The sequence below is a fragment of the Cryptotermes secundus genome, unplaced genomic scaffold (genome assembly GCF_002891405.2).
Source record: "Cryptotermes secundus unplaced genomic scaffold, Csec_1.0 scaffold206, whole genome shotgun sequence".
NCBI classification, from domain to species: Eukaryota; Metazoa; Arthropoda; class Insecta; order Blattodea; family Kalotermitidae; genus Cryptotermes; species Cryptotermes secundus.
This window is the reverse complement of record NW_019734313.1, coordinates 18,574-38,709: the sequence shown is the minus strand read 5'-3', so window position 1 is coordinate 38,709 and position 20,136 is coordinate 18,574. Positions and strand designations below refer to the sequence as shown.

Genomic DNA, 20,136 nt, shown 5'->3' with positions numbered 1-20,136 from the left:
GGTGAGTTCTTGATTCGACGAACAGAGGAGTGGGACACTAACCCAGAAGATGGCAACTGCAAGGTTTGCTGAACTGTTGGAAAACGTTCAACATTTGACGCGTCATAGCGCCGGAATCTGAAGCCATACACAGGGCCATTTCGTGACGGAAATTGCAAGTCAGGGTTTACTTCACTTAGTAGGCTTAGTCTCAAGTTAACCGCTCCGTAATTCAGTATAAACTTGATCGTCCCCGTACTCTCTTAATACGTTTCTTTTGCGACAGTCAGTCGAACCATGGCCATCCGACTCATCCTTTTCGCACGTGTTATTTTTAGCGCCAAGCAATAGATTGTGTGTGGAGAGACCAGGCTGCCTATGTAGAACACGACGGCCCCAGAACTCCTTCACGAGCGTTTGTGACGCGTCACTGTGTGGAGTGGTTTGATAAGAAACGCCACAAACGCTCGTGGAAAATGAGCCTTCATGTAGACTGGTCATGAAATGATCTGATTCCATCAGGTCTGCCAAGTGTATTCGTCTGTCATGCACATTTATTGCGCAAGCCCGTACTGCACGTAACGAATGAGCAAGTCAGTTGTCACGTGCTTTTCCGATGTCTAGACATGGATTTGCCTCGCAGAGCTTGTCGGCCATCCTCAGTAGTCGGAGCATAAGCTGCGTCGTGGCCGAAACGGGTGCCTTTTAAAATGTGTTGGGCCTGCCAGAGAGAGATAATCCATAGAGCAGAGTCCAACTTAAGAAGCTTGTAGTTGCTCGGCTAGTCAAGAAATTCACCGCCTTATGCGGAACGAAGGCCCATTACCACGTTCGCAGGTGTCCGCCACCGAACCCTATCACGAGCCAGATTAATCCTGTCCACATTCTGACACCTTATTCCTTTGATATTCATTTTGATATTATTTTTCCATCTACTAATAGATCTCCCACGTGCTGACCCCTCCAATTTTTCCGACAGAAATTTTGTATACGCCTTTTTTATTTTTCCATGCATGATGCATGCCTCGCTCATCTCACCCTTCTGTATTGGTTACCCCAACAATATTTATTGAAGAGCACAGTTATGAAGCTTCTCTTACTTACTACACGTAACGCCATGTACTTCTGTAGGTGGATATCAGTGTTTCGGCGAAACCTGCAGAATATTCACATGACGAAGAAAGCAGATTTCTCTCAAACTTTGGCACTTACAGGGCCTGGAATGTCAGAAGACGATACTCTTAATAACGCAAGCGTTATTCAGCGAATCGTTTCCCAAATGGGCTCTTAACGAGATTTATGAAGGCGATGGCCTCACCCCGATTTCACCGAGTTCTGCTCTTAGTCTCACTGGAGCTCTTAACGCCAAACAGAAACCGCTAACTTGCGGCAGAGACATTGCAGTGGTCTGCTTTTCCATCGCAGGTATCATATGCTTGTCTTAATAAGAATTTAGGAACAGTTCACGTACGGTAGAGGATTCCAAGGCCCAGAATACTGGTTACGGGGCCAGGTGACTTGACCTGTGAATTACTGGCGTATCGATTCTTCCATACCCTCGAGGGGTCCGCTTTTGGCATCGTGACTGGAGCTCATTACTGTGCTAGGTAAGGGTTTATCGTCCGTTAGGGGGCATAATTTAATCCTCCAGACCACCAAAGGGGGTTGTTTGAAGATGCGGACATTCTCAGACTGGGTTCAGTGCAAGAATTTTATGTTTCAGGATTTAATAGCGGTTGAATTTATAGTTAGCGTAGAATTGGATGGTTAGGGGAATTCTCGGACAAAGAAAGGCCACAGTTACGGCATTATGTCAGATTATAGACTTCTCTGTCGTTTACTATTTTCTGCCAGTGTTAAGAATTAGAATATACAAAACTGTAATTTTGCCTGTGGTTCTGTATGGATGTGAAACTTTGTCTCTGACATTAAGGGAGGAACATAGACTGAGGGTGTTTGAGAACAGCGTGCTGAGGAGAATATTTGGGCCGAGGAGAGATGAAGTGACAGGAGGCTGGAGAAAACTGCATAATGGGGAGCTTCATAACTTGTAATCTTCTCCAAGTATAATTAGAATGATCAAGTCAAGGAGGAAACGGTGGGCAGGGCATGTAGCACGAATGGAGAAGAGGAAAGCATATAGTATATTGGTGGGAAAGCCAGAAGGAAAGAGACCACTGGGAAGGCCAAGGCGTAGGTGGGTGGACAGTATTAAAATGGATCTTAGATAAGATGGGATGGCATGGATTGGATTGATTTGGCTCAGGATAGGGACCAGTGGAGGGCTTTTGTGAACACGGTAATGAACCTTCGGGTTCCATAAAATGCTGGGAAATTCTGGAGTAGCTGCAGAATTGGCTTCTCCAGAAGGGCTCAGCTCCATGAGTAAGTAAGTAAGTAAGTAAGTAAGTAATAAATTTGTTATTGTGGTTTCCTCTCCCTCCCTTTTCGATAATGCTTGTAGGTTAGGCTCATGCATCGGGGAAGTGTGTCCTTCCAAACTTTGACCCCAACTGCACTTTCCAGTCGTCCCTAAAGCCATGAGGCGATTGTTATTTCGGGTCGAATCCTCCTTTCTGTCCTCTATTTAGCTTACATTTTGCCCAGTGTGACTGTGTCAAATGTCACAAAACTTTATCATATAAACAAACAGTATATTGGTGCATGGAATAAAATTTATCCTTTTAAATTACATAAGTTTAATTGAATTCTTTTTGTATGACATATTTAACGAAATAGGGCGACAGAAATAATGTGTATATCTTGTAGGTCAGCTGTTATGCAATAGGCAACAGATCATCTCTTTATGAAGACATCAGAGCTAGCGAGGGACACGGATGGGATTTGAGGATGTCACAGCCGTGCTTATGAAGAGTTCTAGTTGAAGTCTGCCGTTGTTTTGGAGGAACTTGTCGCCTCCATCTTCAGGGTCAAAGAATAGGCCAAACAAGAAACCAGCATGACTTTCAACGGACTAAAGGCGTAATTTCTCAAAGGATGGTACTCTTCATTTGGAATATATACCCGTATCTTCCAGGGGAGACGGGACTGCGTAGTCGGTATAGCGACTGGCTTCAGGCTGGACGACCGAGGGTTCGGAGTTCGTGTCCCAGTAGGATCAAGAATGTTCTCTTCCTCAAGTCTCTCAGACCGGCTCTGGGGTCCACCCAACCTTCTACTCAGTGGGTACCGGGGGCTCTTTCCCCGGAGGTAAAGCATCCGGGGCGTGAAGCTGATCACTCACCTCCTAATAGTGCCGAGAACAAGAAAATGTGGATCTATACATCCATTCCCCCATACGCCTTCATGGCATAGTGCTTAATTAGTTAAGCACAGGACAACTTCACCTTTACTTTGTCTTCCCGCAGAGATGTCAGCACTATGCGGATTAGACGAGACACCAGGATTTCCTTGAAAATGCTCAGAAATGTTATTCCACTCATTCTCATAAACCACATATTTGGTTATATTATTGAACCGCAGCGAGTTAATTTCGCGACCAGGCCATTAAAGTGTGCCACGTCCATACGACAGCAACCTAGTTTCTTTCGTGAAACCGGTTCTCGATGTTTTCAGCGCTGTAGTGCTATAACAGAGAAAGTACGATAGACCTTGTTACTTCACAGGGCATTGTGGGTACAGTTGGTCGGTGAAGGTTGGTGGAAAAACTACTGCCATGTTGAGGCGTAAAGGGGAACGTAGTGTAATGTGGACGGTGCAGGGTACCCTGTGATGACGTGAGCTGGATTAGGGTGAGGTCCATTGATGAGACTTCCGGCTCCACAGGTGGGAATTCGATGACCAAGACCTGCAGTTTGTTAGGCGGCCATAGCCTGCTTCCTGAGCATAAGGTGTGACACATGGTCTCATACTTCGAGGAAAGGGCATAAATTACAAGTTAATGTTATGGGTTTCTCCGTTTTGACGCCGTATTGTCCATCCAGATGTTTACTAACTTTTCGGAGGAATCTGCAGCCTCTGGCTTGTGCCTTGAAGATGGAGTCAGGAGGTTCGAAACATCGGTATCCGTCTACTAGACTACACAGCATCACACCCCCTGTGGCCGTTTTTGTAATATTTACTGTAGTGACAACTTCTCGTGTGTCTCTCTCTCTCGGAACGCATTGGAGTACAGTAAGACCTCACTAATTGGCAGCGAACACTTGACCAAATTAGTGAAAGTCCGAATTATAGAAGTGCTACTGAAAGTATATTCATGGAAGTTATAAAATGGATTTCACGTGTCTTTTTAAGCAGTACAGCTTTATTTTGAAACTTAGATTGCACATCAACATAAATTTACTTTTCATAAAATGTAAAAATGTAAGTTTTGACGTCAGTCTTGAAAACATTTCAGGTAGCGGCATCGAGGTCGTAATGCGCGCAAAAAAATAGTTCTCCGAATTATCGCAAATTTCGAATTCGTGAGGCTTTATAAGGTATTGCAGTTTGGGGGTTACACTTCTTGGGCATATACTGGTGGGAAGGAAATTAATTTGTACAGTGTTTGGGGGAAGGGTGGTATTTCTTGGGAAGCGTTAAGGCTTGTGCAGTTGGCGACCTGAACCAACCGTTCTGAAAACAGAACTTACAAAGACAAACATTCAGTTTGATTTGATGTGAATATTCCGAAACTTACAACGATCGTCAGAAGCACTCGTATATGACCTCTGTTCGCTGTATACAACGAAGAAAAGACATACCGAGGTTGGAACGGTGCTGGTAACATCTTAAACCTACCTAACACTGTTTTATGATAAATTGTAGAGACTACAGTTACTGTGTTTCTGGACATTACCCATTGCCCTGTTTTTACGAGCATTGAAACGCCCGCCGTTTCGGAGACTGGACTCTGTCCCCGGCTTCAGATGGAACCTGCTCAGTTGAGCCCAATCGATAGGGCTAGTCCGTATCTCCGGACACCAGCACTAACACACCAAATACCACATAGAGGAAACACAAGGAATCCGCCCACATGTCTGTTGCAGATCATCCGATCAGTCAACTCAGCTTGGACATCTCTCCCATCTGTACTCCCGTTGTCGCAGCAGCAGACAAAACTACAACTCGCACAATGTAGATTCTATGTGAAAACTGTGTTTTACGTTGGTACCATACAGAGAGTTTGTCTGTTTAGTAGTGACGTCCGTTCTGATAGTACCAACCAGGACGTGAAATCGTGTGAGATCATGCTAGGCCTAATGTGTGTGGAGTTTTTTTACGTTTTTTAATGCTTGTGTTAACTCTCGTAGATAAGTTTTTGCTGTGCATGTTTTATGTATTCCATCTTGTGTTTGTGCTGGTGTTCGGTGATAGGGACCAGTTCTATCGACTGGGCTCAACTGAGTAGGTTCCACCTGAAGACGGAGACAGAATCCAGCGTCCGAAACGGTGTGCGTTTTAAATGAGAACAAGACGGTCGATAATGTGCAAAAACAATATTTGTGTTAATATACCATCGGCACAGAGTTTTGTATCGTATTGTACTGACTATTGTTTGCATTGCTGCTCATAGATGGCATTGCGGAGTGCAGCGCCACTGCGCCACTGTGGCACTGCTTTGTACTATGTACACTCCCTGACTGATGGTAGACGGCGTGGCACCACAGCTGCCTATCTGTGTAATTGTAGTACGAACAAGAAATGCGGTGATGTGCCCCTTTGGGAAGGGGGGGGGGATTTCTGAAGAGTGCATTGGTGGCTTTTAAAGGCATCTTGAATGCAGAATAGTTGCTGTTCATTATCAGTGTGTTAATGTGTCCCTATTAAAAATAAAAAGAAAAAATCGTGATAAACATGTATATGTGGACATCATCATAGGAGGATAAACAGTTTCGTCCAGTGTGACTAGTAAAGATTTTTCTTATTCAGTTCTTCCCTTACATGTTTCGGTCTTTACAGACCATCCCGGGAGCGACATCTATACAATAGTAAGCCACTGTTACAGTATGTTTCTGAATGCTTGCTAGAATGTATACATGTAATGTCGATAAAGTATAATGGACATAAAACCTGATGTTTTAACAACTACAGCGGCTGCCTTAATATTGTCGCATGTTTGGAATAGGCACTTCCATGGTAACGCAATAACAGCGAGCCGTTGCGTAGACAATGCCGAAACAACGAACATGAACAACAGAAGGCCGTTGAGTAACAACGGATGAGACGAAACTCGTTACCAGCGTATAAGGAGCGTTCCCGAAACAACGGATTGCCGAACACATGAGATAGAACCTTGGCGAGGGGTGTCCTCTACTGAGTCCGCAGAACACCTACATAAGCCGAGAGCTACAGACAGCAGTGTGACTTCGATAGCAACAAGACAGTTGGAACCTAGTAGCCATACGATAGACAGTCTTGGGCTAGCCGCCGCTGAAGACAGTTGGGATCGTTGGGATCCAGTCCCGGTCAGGGACAGTTGAAATATAGCAGCCCCCGAAAGCTGTCTAGTATTGGCCAAGACATTGTGGAAGCAGTGATTGGATACTGCAGGTGGTGATAATTGTAAGGTGCGAAAGATTGAGTGTCCAATAAAAATTCGCTAAATCCGAGACCCACGTGGTTATTCGTCACGTGACATACCCGACACGTGACAGTATGTTAAAATTTTTGTTGGAAATTGTAAACCAAGTTGGTTCGTGCCTTTTTTTATTATTTCTCATAAATGGGGCCACACGTGTACCGTCTTGTAGTTCTTGAGAAGAGGTTTCTCTAACGTCGTCCAGTAGGTGTTCGTGGCGTCCTGTGTTGTGCATACTAACAAATAAAAAAAAATGTGGACATCGTACAAAATGCGTACAGCGAAAAGATGTACAACCTTTTAAAACACCTATCGTAGTGTACCTTTTATCTCTGCTGTTCCAAAGTCTTGTCGCTATCTGAAGCTTGTTTCATTTGGCAAAGAAAAGAGAGGTATCTTATCGGTTAACTACAAACATAGGTATTAAGTCAGACCAGACCAGCATCAGGAAAACCCTCGTCAGTTCAGTGTTCAGATTTTACGTAGACATTATCTGCGTGTAATCTACACTGCATGTATGGGAGTTGCAGGAGTAAGTTCATCTCAACTGATATAATAGGCCAGAAGTGGCCGCAGTACAAGGGACTTAGTCCCACCCCACAAGCAATAAAAAAAGTTGATATGAACGCTGAACTATCATTGATATTATTGAGGGATGAAAAACTGAAATAAGAATATCGGTAACTTGGGTACACATTTCACGTTCTTGTGGCTTAAGGATGCGGCTGCCAAATGGCTTCGTACCCTGTTCTTTGTCGTCCAGTCCCATTTGATGCTAAATAACCTTCGGAGTTGATGCATCGTCTACCCTAACCATCCATTATGACAAGTTCAGTCTTGGGTTTCCATTGCAGACATGTTTTTTCTCTGTAACTTTGTTTTAGATATGAGTTGATGGCCTTGCCTTGCCTTTACGATAAATAGTCGTATCTCTGTTACGGAACATATTTAGTGTCTGCGTTACACGCGCGCACAGTAGCCGAACGTCCGTCTTTTCCCGAAAAAGGCACGTAGAAGAACTAGAAATTCTGGTAAGAACTGTCTGTCTGTTAAATTACTGCTGTCCTTTGCCAGCACAGTCATCCCCGTGTGGAGGCGGGTTCGAATACCTCCACCATAGCCCTCCGAGTCGTAAGAGGCGACGAAAAGGGAACCGAGTGCCTAGGGGTATAACTGGGCAAACCTGTTCCTGGGGCGTATAAATACGGGGACCTGACTCTCTAATACAGTAAAATATGGTCGTGAGACCTTCGGGACTCGGACCAGCGGCAATATAAATGACAGACCCATCCTCTCGTGAGAGAGGGCGCTCCACACGAACAAACTCGCAACTGTCCGGCAGTAATACAGATCTCATTTTGAACCCCAGATGGAGGTTTCACATGAAGACACACCTGCCGACTGACAGTCGGTCGTAACATAACTTTAACTTTAACCAGCACAGTCAGTCCTGGCTTGATTCTCGAGATCCATGGCCAAGACTTTTTTTCTCTCCCACAAATGTGCGTGTTTGAGAGGTGGGGCATCCTCTTCGATGAGGGGAGGGGTCGGTCGGTCTGTCTGTGTAGGCGCTACGTTTATTGCACCGTATTTTCAGCACGAGGCTGCCCGCGCCGTTAAGAATTAAATCTCCAACTTTCCTTTTATACGACACGGACCCCATAGAAAACGACGCCTCCAACAAGTCTTTCTTGCCGCGGATACGTGTTTACCGAACCGTTACCTAACAACGATAGCTCTCCCATGATACGACACGAACAGTATAGATAATGACCTCCAAAAATTCTTCTGCTGTTGCGTGTGTTCGTTGCCACGGGAACGTGTCTTCATAGCCGATGCCTAGAAACTATAGGGGGTTGCACATTCAGACACAGACTGGTGAAATGGATTTATGAAATAGCCGTTGGAATGGACCTGGGTGCCCTGGGTAACATACCAAGTTTCATAAAGATTGATTCGGGCATTCAAAAATTGGAGAGAGGGGGTATACAGACATGCGGCATGACGTCACATAAACCAGCTTTTATTTTTTTTAAATAAGGAAAGTAAGCTAAAAATGACAAAGACAAAAGGATATTCTTCCTGATGAAAGAGTCCCGGTAAAATTGCTAATTCCTCTGTTACGTGATGAGTTTTTCTGCAAGTTACTGTATTTCTCCATTCTTTCCTCCATAAGAAAAACATTGTGATGACAATGAGGACATAATCTGAATACATTTTGTACTCTTAGTAATCATGGTAACGGAACACTAGATTATTCTGTGAAGTGGAAAAGTAACAGGCCGTGGAGGCCCATAGGGTTGTGAGATGTTGAGGCTCGCAGATGGCGGTGAGGTCAGCCTTACTCGCCGGCCGCCTTTTACCCCCAGGAATATTCCTCGTACTCATTTTTGTTAGAGGCTGGGTGAACCCCAGGACCATAGTGCGGCTGGAAGGATTAGGTTAATTGAAAAAATCCACCTCATCGGGATTCGATCCCTCGACCATTGTAGCATAGTGCCCCAACCAACCACGCTACCTCGTGCCCCCTTTGTGTTTGAGTAGTTTGAGTAGTACTTATTATCCACATTTAATGGATAGATTGTATAATTATTGGAATTAAATAAAAAAAAAGAATGTTGCTCAGAAAGCGACAGAAACTATGCATGTGAATCGAAGAACCTTGAGATGTTAACTGTAACCACCACACGATGAGCAACAACAATAGTCTTGTTCATGTACCTGTTTCTCGTTTTATCAGCTTATCAGAGAGGTGTATATTACTCAGGTATCAGGCTAATTAATGTATTACCTAACAGTATCACAATTTTGAGAACAGACAAAAATCAATTTAGGAAGGCTTTACTAAGATATCAAGCGGCCTCCGTAGTCTAGGGGTAACGTTCCCGCCTCAGGACTTAAGGTACGCGGTTTCAGACCCGGCGGGGGTTGTGGAATTTTTAAGGGCGGAAAATTTCAGGGAGCAAGTCCTCCGGGAGGGACTTTAAGCCGTGGGTCTCGTGTCGTAGATTTACGGCACGTGAAAGAACCTCATGTCTCTAGGAGACCTCTGAGCTAAATTTAGGCAATTTCCCGCCCAAGTAGTTTCCAATGCCTCCGGTAGATGGGAGAGCTTAGGTACCACTGCCAGAGGAGGGACGACCTCACTGACAGAAAGCGACTAACTATCAGATACCACTGCCAGTAGAAGGCCGAAACCTCGCTGGCAGAAAGGGAACGATAGAAAGCACCAGTACCGGTAGGGTATGCAGACAGTAGAAATTCAAAGGGGTACGCACAATAGATCAAACTGGTCGCGGTGCATGGGGTAACCCACCCCCTCAATACTGAATACTAAGATATCTGCTGAGAAATTCTTTTTACTCTATCAATGAATTTATAGAGCATACAAGAGTTACAAAGATAGAGGGTAAATAAATAGAATGAGTAAACATATTGTAAGTTACTCCCTTTGGTTGGATTTAATAGTGGCTGTACTGATTAGTTTAACACTTGACAATTCTAGTCAGTTAAGGCTGAGAATGGACTTAATATGTATGTATTTTTCAAAATGGGAAAACTGGACTGGCAACTTGTGCTCTTTGCATGAGGCCCTATTTACCTTATATATATTTTAATATTTTATATCTTAAATTTTATATGTTATATTTAATGTTGTATATTTATATTTATTGCATGTGATCTTTTATATAAGACTTTGTATGTGACAGATTTTATATCCAGCCCTACTGGGTAACAACTGGAACTATGAAATGTAATTACAAATAAATAATTAAACATGAAGTGGGAGAAGTATACCAAAAACCACAACAGAAATTAAACAACTTACAGAGAGAACCAGATGTTTAAGAGGAACATATTGCCCCAGTCTTCAAGGCTAAACAGTAAGCTAAGCAAGAAACAAGCTGACGATGGAAACGAGTGATATGTTTCTTCAGAACATCTGACTTCCTCTGAATTACACAGTGTTCCATTGCAGAACACAGTACTGTTCAAAGTCACTGCCTTCAGAACCTCAGATGCCAATGTACTTGCCACGCTTTGTGCTGTAGGCAACAGTTTCTCTGTGCCCTAATTAGAAAGCCATTGAACCACAACTTGTGCAATTCAGATTCTGTTGCTCATTATCTAATATTTCAGGATGTTTGTGATAACAGATTTCTTCTATGAAATTATTGCTGCGGTAGGTAACCGGTTAGAGTAACAGACCCTCATGTAATCCTGCCATTTGTGTTCTTGCAGGATCTTGTTAAGAGTCATCTCATGTTTGCTGTCCGGGAAGAAGTTGAGGTCCTGAAAGAGAAGATTGCGGAACTGATGGACAGAATCAACCAGCTGGAGCTTGAAAACACCATTCTGAAAGCCCATGCATCTCAGGAAACCTTAGCACAACTAGGTGGCAGCACCGCACAGCAGGGCAGCAAGAATCAGCAGTCGCAGCAGCCCCCAAATGGATCCATGCCATAATTTCATTCTTATTACTTGCCCAAGTAGTTGGGTATGATATTGTTTTGCATTGTCTCTGATTGCAGTAGAACCATATGGAATTAAAGCAGTATTACCAAGGTTACACATACGTCTGCCATGTTGTATTGGAATAATCTGCAAGTGATTCTACAAAGAAGATCAGACTTTGAATGGAACTTAATGGACAGAAGTGAACTCTGCTGTCAGTGCTAGTATATGTCTTTGAGGTGTTAAGTTGACCCTTGCCTGGGACATGTTGGGAGAATATGCACTCATACTATAGCCTCTGAAAAGCGTGGTAGTTTGCAGAGGTGTAGTCCAGATTTCCGTGTTTTGTGGGTACTTTCCTGAAGGCTTCATTAATAACAGCCTACAACATAATGCTATTCTTGTAAGGTTGTTATTGCTAGTCTAGTGTAGTTTGACATTAACCATTTTCCAGCCAAGCCTCTTGTCAGTCTGGCTGTTTTTCTTTTTGTAATCAAGTAACATCTGCAGTGGAGTCCAATATAAAAAGACAGAGTTTGCCACTTGGTTGAATTACATGCAGCCTGTGAATACAGCCAGACCAAATTTTGCATCACCAGTTCAATTGTTTGGTGTTAGAGGAATTGGTTTATTTTTACACTGTATTCACACAACCTTTGTACCCACATGATGCCTCTTGTTTTGAATATGTGGTGACTGAAGAACTTTGGGTCTTGGATATATGTGAGAATTGAGAGAAACGGTGAGGTTTGGTATAAATTTTGGAATGCAAGTCTCTATACTCGCCATGATTGCCATATTTATTTTTAGCCACTAAATATGTGTAGGTAGGAGGAAATGGTTGTACTACTGAATTTTGTCACAAGTGCATTTCATCTGTCATCAGACTGATACAGATTTTTACCTAGATTTCTTGGGTAACAAGTTTTGCCACTACATATTGAGTAATAGGGCAGACATTTGTTTGAATGATAAATATTGATTTCAAATGAAGTGGTTCAGTTGTTGATCCATTGGATAGTTATGCCCATCTTTCATTGCATGTAGTCTGTTTTAAGCAGAATCAGATCATTCAACTGTGTTGTTGCAGCTATAATGAGTCATCCATAAAAGAAATAATACTGAAGATTCTGGAAAATGTTTATAAAAAGTGGTAACATTGGCTTGATGAACTTCTCTGCTCCACACATTGGATTTCATGTTGAATTAGATTTTGAGGTATGCACATGTTGACACTTTTATACCAGTACTTAGCTTGGGTACCTGAGCAGATGGAGGTTCTCTTTAATCTGATTTATAGAATCAATCATAAAATTGCATTCTTTGTATATCTAGTGCTTTTAGCTATCTCATGTTGGTACAGACTTTATGCCCAGGATGTAGTGTGCCTGATGTCAACAAATCACTGAATTTTAACCATCATGCTGGCAAGCCTTTCTGCTTTGTATGGACCCTGCAAGAGAGAGAGAGAGAGAGAGCTCTGTGCCCACAGTATGAGAGAGAACTGTTGAAAACCAAATATTTTTGGATGTATGTGCCATTTCTTTTATATTTTGAAACCATATTCATTGGAATACCAGCTTGTAAGCATTGGCCAGATTGGATTGTGTCAGGCCTAGAAGGACCTGAAATGAATTCTATAATAGAAAACAGAAAATGTGGATCTTTTGTTCTTTGGAAAACAAAAGTTTGATTAATGTAGGTACTGGGAGGTGATTAGAAGTTGGCAGCTGAATATAATGACTTAATGTGCCGGTTGTGACACAGTGTAGTTTATAATGAATGTTGATCTCCAGTAGTACTGGAACTTGTGTTATGCAGTGCCATGATATATGTTCGGGAAAAGAATGTGATGTAAGTCCAATTTGTGTTTGAGGAATACAAGTCTTTATTGAAGATGCAGGGCTATTTTGAAATGACATACACGGTTCAGAACATAAGGTTTTTTGGAATATTTAAAAAAGTAATGCAGGACGTGGAGCACCCAGTGTCATAACATCAGAGCTGGACAAAAAGAGAGAAAGGAAAAGTTAATATGGCTGTGCTATTTGAAAATAATATTTTCGTTTTTAATATGTGTGTATGTACTACGTGATATGTTTATTAGCTAGAAATTAGATCAGATATGTAAGGGCTTTTAACAGGCATGCCCCCAATGTTTCCAGCTGGCACTTTCTTTTCTTCTGCAGTATAAAACTACATGAGAGTTCCTTTAACCCTTTCCAATCAGATCAGCTGAACTAGCTGTACTTGCAACAGAAGAGTTACTCCTACAAGAGCATGGAGACCCGACTTTCACCGGCAGATGATGCCTGAGTACATGAAACTTACCAGCAAAGGGGTGGGAAAGGGTAATAAGAAGAAAATGCTTTCAGTTGTAATGTCAATGGATTGGAATAACTAAAACACTTTTTGTATCACCAGTTCATAGTGTAAGTGGAATTAGTGACTGAAGAGAGAACGCAGACAATAAGCAACACTGAAGGATGGAAAGTATTACTATTTCCCTTCACTCCAGATAGCTCTCAAAGATTGTGTGTATTTATGCTACTTTTTCAATAAAAATACTGAAATGTTCTCGGTAGTAGAAGCGATCAATTGTGAATGTGAAAGTTCATAGAAGATTTAACTGTCAGTCATGTGCATTGATGAGCTAACTGCTGCCAGTTAAAGTTTCTCTCCGTGTGTGTCATAGTGAAGCTGCTTGACATTGTTGGTTCTATATTGTTGTATACATACAAGGCAATTGGAGTTTCAGGTGGTGATAATGCACAGCCAAACATTATATTTGGCAGTCTGGCTTCAGCATATGTTATATGTTGTGTAAATAGTTTAATTTATTAAGCAGACCATTTCTGTCCCAAGTTATTTCTTGAGCAGCCCTTGCCTGAAGGAAAGATAACTTATTTGACTTCATGGAGACTGAACTTAATTACTCATTAGTTATGAAATTAATAAGGTGTGTTTTCCATGTCAGCGGGATAAAGATAGCACTTTCACACCAGGGAAGCAAAAGAATATGGATGAATATATTTTGCATTGCAGAATTGGAGCGCATACTTGATAGATGAATTTATTAGCAAGCAAGGACTGATGTATATATGTTCGTGTTTGCCTGTTATGTACATTGTATATAAGATGAATATTTTATCGGAAGTCATGGTAGGAGAAGAGAACTGATGTCATGATTTACGTTTGCTCCTGGATATACACAGTAATATGGACTGAGAGGAGTCCAAATGAACAAGCTTTCTTGACTTGCTCTGTAAAGCAAAGAGAGGCTTAGGATATCATGGTTCCTTTTCGTTATAAGAAAATAAAGTCATTATTTGATTGAACTTTGTTGTTTATTGAACTCATAACTTGTTCTGCAATCCAGCAAAAGTGATAACCAACCCATGTGTGTATTTGCTGCACAAAACTAGACGTGCAGTTAATTTGAACTTCCCTGCAGAATAATTAGGTGTCATACACAATTTGAGATGGTTGTCATTGGTGGCCAAGGAGTTCTCAATATCAGAGTTTTTTCTAAAAGTTTTGTTTCGTGTAACCATCCTGCAGTCACAGGTCAAATTTCTGTGTACCACTCACTTGGACCCAAGGAGCTCGTGAGAGGCCACCAGTTGTGCAGCTACTCAAGAACTTTTAGCATTTTATGGAACCTGAAGGTTCATTACTGTGTCACAAGAGCCTTCCTCTGGTCCCTGTTCTGAGTCAGATTGATCCATCCCATACCACCCCATCGAATCCATCCATTTGAATATTGTTCACCCACCTGTCTTGGGTCTTTCTGGGGGCTCTTTCCTTCTGGCTTTCCAACCAACATCCTATATGCAATCCTCATCTCCCCATTCGTGCTAAATGTCTTGCCTGTCTCATCCTCCTTGACTGCATGATTCTAATTATACTCGGCTAAAGTACAAGTTATGAAGCTCCTCATTATGTAGTTTTCTCAAACCTCCTGCCACTTACTCTCTCTTCGATCCAAATGTTTTCCTGAGCACCATACTCTCAACACCCTCAGTCAGTCCTCCCCCCCCTTAATGTCAGACACCAAGTTTTACACCCACACAGAACCACAAGCAAAATTATGGTTTTGTATATTCAAGGTTTTACATCTTTAGACAGCAGATGAGAAGACAAAACCTTCTCAGTAGAATGATAACAAGCATTACCCTAATTCAGTTTTCAACCTGAATAAAATTTTGATTTGTTACTCTCATTGCCAGATATCTGAACTGTGCCACATTTTCAGAGGCTTTGTTATCTATTTTTATGTCATGATTTTGAACCTGCATTCCAATGACGAGACAGCAACATGTACTTAGTTTTTTCTTCCTAGTGGCATATTCTAAAGTAAAGCTGAAAAGCTGTGGCAATAAAGCAGCTCCTTGTTTTAGACCATTCTGGATAAGAAAATTATCAGACAAATGTTTACCTACACAGACTATACATTTCGTTGAAACAATTTAATCAGCCCAACAAGTTTCATAGGTACCCTACACTCTGAATACTGTACAATGCTTCCCTCCTAACTGAATCGTAGGCTTTCTTGAAGTCAACAAATAGCTGATGTACTACTGTCTCATCGTACTCCCATTTCATCTCCAGTATCTGATGAATGCAGATCTGATCAGCAGTTGATCTGTTACATCGAAACCCACACTGATGATCCCCAATAATTTCATCTATATATGGACGTAACCATGAGAGCAGAATATTGGGTAAAATTTTGTATGAAGTTGATAGCAGTGATATCCCCGATAATTACTACAGTCAGTTTTATCACCCTTCTTGTGAACTGGTACAATAGTAGATTCCTTCCACTGATCAGGCAATTTCTCCTTATGCCAAACAGAAGTAATTAGCTTATGGATCTTAGAACATAATATTTCACTTCCTGCTTGAATAAGTTCTGCCGGAATTTGATCACTGCCTGGGGATTTATACCGTTTCAATTTTGCAATAGCACTTTCAATCTCAAAAGGGCTAGGATTAGGTACTTACAGCTAAGCTGTATTTATTTCCATCTGCCTAACAGCACTGACCCTGTGTACATTCAATAACAGAGAAGTACTTCTTCCACCTATTCAAAATGTTGTGTGAATCTTCAAGCAGATCACAATTCTCATCCTTCACTAAGTTACTTCTAGGCTGGTGACCCCTCTTATTCCTCTTAAACAGTCTCTAATGCTCTTTCTCCTACTGTTTGTTGCAAGCTCATCAATTTTGTCTGTCAGATATTCACTCTTTTTAGTCCTGAAATTCCTGTTTGTTTATGTCTTATATTGTTCAGGTTATCCCCATTTATTTCGCTTGGATCCTGTAACCACTGAGATTTCAACACAATACTGCTCTTTGCCATCTGCCTCATTTAATTTCTTTAGATTGAACCTCTCCATATGAATTTTGTGCATTGTTTGTTTACTCACTGCCAGTCTCTAAATTTTGCCCCCACCAGGCAGTGGTCAGTATCACAATCTGCTGCTCTGAAGGATCGGATATTAAGTATACTTGAGTGCCGTCTCCTGTCTATCAAAATATGGTCGATTTGACTGTGTATATTCCCATTGGAAGATGTCCAAGTAAATTTATGGCTGTTACGATGTGGGAACATTGTACTTTCGACAGGAAGATTTTTCAATGTGGCAACGTTTACTACTCCATTATCATTGCTAATTTCATGCAAACTCATTTCTAATTGTTTGTTTGAAAATGTCTTCCTTACCTACTTTGGCATTAAAATCTTCTAACAAAATTTTCATATGGAATTTATTGTACGAGTATACATGTTTTAGTTCTTCATAGAACCCATCCTTCATATCATAATTTTTGTCTTCTGTTTGAGTGTGAACATTCAGAGCGATGATATTGCACCAGCGACCTGTCTGTATTATGTATGATATCCTATCACTAACAAACTATACCTTCTTAACTTCTGATATGATTATCTTATGTACAAAGAAACTGTACCTAATTCATAATTCTCATTCCCCCTTCCATAGAAAAATGTATATTCGCCTGCTGGTGTGGTGCCACCTCTGTCCTAAGTGAGCCTGCCCTGTACACACTTCTAACATTCCAAGTACCAAATCTCATATCCGTTTTCTTTCACTTAAATCATTTATCCGTAGAATCTGTCCAGGTCCCAGTTTTCATGTGATCTTTCATAACAAGCTAATTTTTTACGGTGAGGAGTTGTTACCACCACACCCAAACACTAAGCTGGGGGCCCACACTTGTCATCTCTCCAAGACTGCTTATTCAATACGTTTGCAGGTACCTTCCATATCTGGAGGGCGTCTCCTCCATCTGTAACCTGAGGACACGCCATGCTGTGGTGACAAGGCACCCACCTAACACGGACATTCTATGTACCATATATGAAAATACATAATTATACATACTCTCAGAATGCTGCCACACTACATGATTTTATGTACTATACATAATACACCTTCTAGCTGAATAGCATGGTGGGTATAGCGACTGGCTACAGGCTGGACCACTGAGGGGTTGGAGTTCGAGTTCCGGTAGGGTAAAGAATTTTCTCTTCTCCACTGCATCCAGACCGGCTCTGGATGCACACCCTCCTATCCAATGGGTAATGGGGGGGCTCTTTCCCTGGTAGTAAAGTGCCCAAAGCTTGTAACTGACCACTCACCTCCAACTAATGCCGAGGTGAAGAAAATGTGGATCTATGCATCCACTCCCCCATATGCCTTCGTGGCATGATGCTTAGTTAAATACAAGGACAACTTTACTTTTACATAATACGCCCAAACTATACAGTCAGGACATAAATGATATACAGTGATGCTCTGAAGAAAACATCCAAAATAAAGCCACCCGTGTCTCCGCAGCACAAACAACAGAGGAAAACATGCGCATATCCCTCCAATTATATTAAAAAGTGGTCGATAAAGAACTTAAAAATCGGTCACATTATAACAACCCTTTAATATACTGGAAACTTTTCAGCCAGAATTACTTGTTTTATCATATATACTATAAGCAGGACACCAGTCACAGTAGCTGAGCGGTTTAAGGCAGGCACTGTCTTTGCTCGCCCAGAAGCTGGGATTATGGGTTCAAATCCCAATCAGGGCATGGATGTTTAGTTTGTATGTGTATGCGTTTTTCTGTGTTTGTGTACGATGGGGTACCCAAAAGAAACCGAACTATTTTTTTTGTAGGCAGAGCTTTTGTAGTACCGCATTTTGCCGCTATGAGCGCATAGAGCTAACATACCTGAGTCAATAAGCCGACTACTGTTGCTTCAGATGGTAAGGACTAGTTTTGGCAGAGTTTATAGTGACAACTGTTTTGTGTGATCGTCGTTTTTGCAATGGCTGATTTTTGTGAACAGCGTGCGGCGGTGAAATTCTGCTTTTTGCTCGGGAAAAGTGGAACAGAAACTCTTGAAATGTTAAAAACGGCATACAAAGACGATGCTATGGGGAAAACTCAAGTGTTTGAGTGGTTTTCCCATTTAAAAAATGGTGAAATGTCAATTGATGACAATCCTCGTTCTGGTCGTCCTTCCACGGCCCGAACACATGAAAATGTTGAAAAAATTCGTGAAATCATCAAGGAAGATCGATGACGGACCATTGAAGAAATTGTGGAGCTGTTGGGAGTGACTTGGAGCTCAGCGGCCAGATTTGTGGCAGTCGGGTGGCTGGTTTTTCCATCATGACAATGCCCCTGCTCACACAGCCCTGTCTGTACGACAGTTCTTGACCAAAAATGGTATGACCCCTGTTCCTCACCCTCCATACTCACTGGACCTTGCCCCGTGCGGCTTTTTTTTGTGTCCTCGAATGAAAAGAGACATGAAAGGAAAAAACGACGGAGGCGCTGTCAAGCATCTCAAAAGATTAATTTAAACAATGTTTTGAAAAATGGAATAAAAGACTAGACAAGTGTATTAGTGTAAGTGGAGAGTACTTTGAAGGGGATTGAAGGTTTGTGCTTAAAATTTGAATAAATAAGTTAAAAAAAAAATAAGTTCGGTTTCTTTTGGGTACCCCCTCGTACAGGTAGAGGCCTTGCGACAAGCTGATCACCCGCCCAAGGAGTCCTACCGAATGTATAAGATCTAGTAAACTGGAGTGAAAGGGAGACTTCCATGGAGATAGGCCAAGGCTCAAACTGTGGCTCTAGCACCAAAGGAAAAAGAACTATAAGCATGACACTGTAATTAACTCATTGGCCTCTTTTTCAGTTGTAGGACTAGTTGGATGAGGGATGAGCCTCTCACAAAGCCCCTGCCTACACACACAATATATGCACATAGACATCCATGCCTTGAGTGAGATTCGAACCCATGACCCCAGTGTTTGAGCATACAAAGACAGTTCATGCCTTAGACCAGGCAGCCACTCTGATCAGTGGTTCAAGCTCAGCCTGCATGTAAAATCCTCAAGAATATATTTGAACCTTGGATGAAGGAAGTGGGGTCTTTTATAACAAGGAATTTGGTGATCATACCGCATATTTCATAGCAAAATGAAAGAGGTTACAGCATGAGTATTAAGATTCTCGTGGTGAAGATTATGAAGAATACTACCTTCTAGGATAGTAGATGTGTCATGTGATGCTTCCATCTTCAGGGTCAAAGAGGAAGCTGAGAAAGCAAACAAGCAAGTAGAGTAGATTACAATGGACTGGGTGTGGAACTTATGTTACCAGTGCAAGTAAGGTTGGCTGTAAGAGACAAGAAATGCATGTAGCAATTTGGTGTGGCAAGGGGGACTCAGAAAGGTTTGACAGAAAAGGAGATAGAGATTAATATTGAGATGGTTATTAGGAAAATGACATTGGCTGACGACTGCATACGAGTAATTGTTTTTTTGGGATTATTTTATGTCACTGTCAGTATTGGGAGCAATGGTTCCCAAGTTCCTTCAGTTTGTGGAGCAACCTGGATGTCATAACTGTCTGTGAAACACCTTGAAATTTTGATTTTTTTTGTTCCATCATTGAAACCAGAAACAATTACAAAAAATGATTATAAAAGCAGCCATTAATTCAGATTTGACAGAGAATAATATTTTCATAAAAGATTTGAAAATTCTGTAAGATTGAAGAAAACCTATACACCAGCTTTGTTCATTTTTGAGGAATTGTGGAAAGACTTCAGTTACTCAATTTCATTATTGGAACACCTTGATCCAGCT

General features: G+C 41.7%; 1 protein-coding gene across 2 annotated transcripts in view; it reads left to right on the top strand.

The window, feature by feature from the left end:
* LOC111868510 (protein bunched, class 2/F/G isoform) overlaps window positions 1-14,292 on the top strand; it is a 151,100-nt gene extending 136,808 nt beyond the window's left edge. For both annotated transcript variants that reach the window (XM_023859200.1, XM_023859201.1), the window contains one exon: window positions 10,742-14,292. In XM_023859200.1, coding sequence (XP_023714968.1) covers window positions 10,742-10,966 — 225 coding nt within the window. In that variant the 3' untranslated portion in view covers window positions 10,967-14,292. The remainder of the gene's footprint in view (window positions 1-10,741) is intronic.
* The last annotated feature ends 5,844 nt before the right edge of the window (window positions 14,293-20,136 follow it).